The sequence below is a fragment of the Sciurus carolinensis genome, chromosome 18 (assembly GCF_902686445.1).
Source record: "Sciurus carolinensis chromosome 18, mSciCar1.2, whole genome shotgun sequence".
Classification (NCBI taxonomy): Eukaryota; Metazoa; Chordata; class Mammalia; order Rodentia; family Sciuridae; genus Sciurus; species Sciurus carolinensis.
This window is the reverse complement of record NC_062230.1, coordinates 40,396,652-40,400,848: the sequence shown is the minus strand read 5'-3', so window position 1 is coordinate 40,400,848 and position 4,197 is coordinate 40,396,652. Positions and strand designations below refer to the sequence as shown.

General features: G+C 44.7%; 2 protein-coding genes across 4 annotated transcripts in view; both read right to left on the bottom strand.

The window, feature by feature from the left end:
- Window positions 1–4,197, bottom strand: part of Ift140 (intraflagellar transport 140) — a 79,501-nt gene that overhangs the window by 42,916 nt on the left and 32,388 nt on the right. The gene's annotated exons all lie outside the window — the stretch shown is intronic.
- On the bottom strand, window positions 791–2,515 carry LOC124970624 (methylosome subunit pICln-like). The gene is given in 3 exon segments (XM_047534108.1): window positions 791–1,704; window positions 1,706–2,289; window positions 2,503–2,515. Coding segments are annotated over 3 exon segments (750 nt in total). The 3' UTR covers window positions 791–1,551.

Below are 4,197 nucleotides of genomic sequence, written 5' to 3'. Positions count from 1 at the left end.
CCTGGGACCTGCTTCTTCACATCTTGATCTGCTACCACCCTGTGACTTCTTAAAGGGTAACTCTGGCCACGTTCCTCCCCAGCTCAGTTCTCATGAGCTCCTGACCTGCAATCCCAGGGAGCAGGTCCTGTGGAGGAGGAAACACTCAACCTGGACCTTGTTAGACCTACTGTGGCTGTGCAGGCCCTTCTAAGCACAGCACGGAGTATAATAAGGGCTCCTAGGCAGTCATGTCTAAGGCAGCTTGAGTTTAGAGTCCACACATGGATATAACTGGGTCATACCAGGCAGAAGGCTGCAATGTGGACTTATTCTGCATCGAGTGGAAACTCAGAAAAAGTACACAAAACAACAGGGAGTTTCTTCTGGCCTGGTTTAATGAACTGCAAGGAGGCAGCTCTGGTGTGGGTCTGATGAGAACTCGGCTTGCTGTGTGAACACACTGGGAAATTCTCATAATTCACTATGCCCTGCATGCTCACAGGGTCTCTTGTTTTGGTTCCTCATCACAGCTATGTGAGGCAGGAACTGTTTACTCCATGTGACAGCAGACTGAAGCAACAGCCAAGATCACACAGTGCAGGCTCTGGGGACAAGGGCCTTTGTACTCTCTCCCCAACTATCTTTGAATGTGTGAGCACTGGAAAGACGGGAGAAATGAAGCTGAGGAATTTGCATATAGGCAAATAATCAGAAGGGTAGTTTTTAAAATTTTTTATTTTTTGTAGTACTGGGGATTGAACACAGGGTCTTGTGCTTGTGAGGCAAGCACTCTACCAGCTGAGCTATATCCCCAGCCCCAGAAGGGTAGTTTTTTTTTTTGTTTTTTTTTTTTTATAGAAAATGTAGATTTATTTGCTAAGCTATTACAAAGACAAAACAATTATCATTAGAAGTACTTGGAGGACTTCATTTCAGTTCACTTGTTCTGTTCCAGAAAACTAACCTAAGAGGGTAGAAATTAAATGATATAACCTAAGAGGCTATAACAGGGCAGACTGGTAAAAGAGGTCAGAAGGAGTAGAAGCTAGCCAGAAACACTTGTGTCAGCAGCAGGATCTATAGCTGGGATATTTCCCAAGAGGTTACTACAGAGGTCTGAATTAATTAATTCGGTCCCCAAATCATTAAAAGACTCTTGTCTCTGTGGAGAACAACAAAGGCTGTTCCTTCTGAGATCTTTGCCTTTTCTTCCCACACTCCAAGCTCCTAGGCATCTTTACCACCGGTCTGCTAACATACAGATGATTCATACAGCGATGGCAGGAATTATAGGCCCACTCAAAGGGTACCTAGACACAAAGTTTTAGGGTAAATCATAAACTACAAGTACCCCCTTGGTTGAATTAATTCACCTTTGTTAATAAAGTTCATTGTTCCTTCTGCTGATGACAACCTGCTGTCTCAGTATAGTTTGTCTTGAGAAAGAACTGGTTTAAATGTTGAGTTTTGGAGAAGGAAAGACTTTCATCAACCCCACTCCAAAGTGGAAGAGGCACCAAGTTCTCTCGTACAGTTATAAGCAGAACATTAAAGCAGCACAAATCATTTTCAGTGATCAACATCTGCATCCTCAAACTGTCCAGCAACTGTTGGTGTGGTATCTACCTCCATGCCATCTTCATAATCTCGTACTGAATCTTCTGTTCGGACCCCAGCCATGTTATACTGGCTGCTCAAAGACTGAGAAAGCATTCCTTCTAATTCTCTCCAGTGTGGCTTGCCCTTCTGCTGTTAAATGGGATAATCCTTCTTCATAGGTATAAAATGTAGGGATATCACCCTGCCCTTGTTCATGTGCTTCCACATCATATTCTTCACCATCATAATCATCTGAGTCTTCATCCTCAGGATCTGGATGCAGAGCCTGGCATTCACACATTGCAGTGAACAGTGCCTCCAATGCTGATTTATCACTAGGTACAAATCTAAATTCAGTAATAGGTTCAACATCATCATCACTGTCTTCCTCCTCTTCATCAGCAAGAGATTCTTTTGATTCTTCTCCAAATTTGGCATTCACCGTAACGTACAAATGCTCTCGAGGATAGGCATTTAGGTCCCTGGACACCGCATGTAAACTAATGGTGGGGTATTCCAGTGAGAATCCTAATCCAGAACCATCTAGCCAAGACAGGCGGCTCTCCGCGATGTAAAGAGTGCCGGTACCGAGGCCTTTCCCATTTAGCACAGCCTCTGTATCTGGTTGCTGTTGCCGAAGCCCCTCATCCTGCCCCGGCGGCGGGAAACTCTTTCCAGAAGGGTAGTTTTTAAAGGGGCAAAATATACCTCACAGGTTACAAACGCAGGTCAACGACACATTTTCTGTATGTAAACCTCTGGTGAAGCGGCTGTGTATGCCACAGGTCCAGGCCAGGCCCAGAGTTGAGAGGTTCTGTCAAGCCTTGCGGGATAATGCTAGGTGAGCTGGCACTGGAGTCTAAGCTTCCTGGCAATTTCTCACGCGGGCATATGGGTAGGTGGGAAGTGTGGGTGCATTACCAACATAGCTCATGACTCCGGAAGCAAAGGGTCTTGGGGAGACAACAGAGTCAAGGTGACCAGTCCTAACCTGGGGCTCTGGGTCATATACACCTCCTCTCTGGAACAACAACTACCAGGGTGGACATGAAAAGGGAGATGAGAATGAGAGATAAAAAGAAAAGATGCATGAGTATGTGGAAAAAATGAAAATCTATAATGAGAAAACAATAGGGGATACTCTAGAAAGAACTTCAAGTTCTCAAAGAAAAATTCAAGTATGTAAGGAAACAAAATGAGAATGGAATTCAGAGAAACGCCAGTGTGGTGCTAACCCACTTAAGGTAAAGTGACTAAGGACACCTACGCTGAATCTCTGAGCTTGGCAAGCCCCATCCAGACTTTCCAGAACTTCACCAGATCTACTCCATCTTAATGCATGTAGAAGTGTAACTAACTGTCATGCCAACTTTGAGTGGCTGTGTGACTGCTTTGCCATGCCTTGGAGAGCTGAAGCTCCAACTGTAGCCAGGTTCATTCTTGTTTCTAGTGCATGCATAACTATCCACAAATCCACAAGCCCAGAACTGGAGACAGGCAATGTTGCTCATGGAACTATCACAAATCAAAGGGCAGTGCCCTCCTGCCCCAGATCTTTTATGCCATCTCCTTTTAAGGTGAGCCACAGCCCTGGCAAAAGACCCAGTGGGTTCTGCATACTTGCTGGGAACTGCCTGACAGCCCATGCAATACAGTCTCATTAGTTCATGTGGCTGTGCACAAGAGTACTCAGGTCCTTCCTCTGTGGTCTATCACCTACCCCCCAAAGCTTTGGTTGTACAATTAACACATGCTATCTGCAAAAAATTAGAAAAGTATAGGGCTTATTATTAAGATCCATTTAAAGTCAACTTATGTAAAAAACCAGAAACATGTAAAAGTTGACACTTTTTAGTCCTCATAATGTGACAGTAGAAGGGAGATGGCAGAGAGGTGGTCTATGTGTCTATGAAAGGCATGGATCCAGGAGAAGAGTAGTTTCCTCCTTTTAGGGGATCAAAGTTCCTAGCAGCTGCCACATCCAGTTCCTGACTGGAAATCAGTAACCCCCACGCCCTATAGGACCACCTGGGTTCACTAATAGCACCAGCCTAGGCAGGATTCTAAGTTGGTAGGCCCACTGGGCTCCTGGGCGAAAAAGACTCTCAAGTGACTCTGGAGCCCCCAGGCTGAAGAACAACTGGGTGGTGAACTCACTGAAAGGAGTTACTCACAGGCTGCCAGTCTGCCTGGATGAAGGCTGATGATAGTCCGTCTGGATGTCATGGGCAGACATGCCAGGCATCCTTTAATCAGCATGTCATTTCAGAACCAGAGACAGATTTGATTTCAGGTCTAGAAGGGACCTGGACATAAGGAGACTATGTCTCAAGGAAGGTAAAGAGCTTGTTCAAAGTCAACTAGTTGGGGTTTGTGCTCCCGTGTGCTGAAAACGACTCCATTCTATCAAAAATTTTAAAAACATTATGTGTATGTGATTCATTCACACCTGAGTACAGAAACCTCTGGAAAGGAAGCACCACCCTGTTCATAGCAACTATCTCTAGGCTAGGGTTATGGAGATTTCTGACCCTGGTTTGTACTTCTTTATTTAGTTTCTAAATTTTCTACAGTGAACACAGGAATATGTAATTTCCAGAAAACAGCTAGAATAAA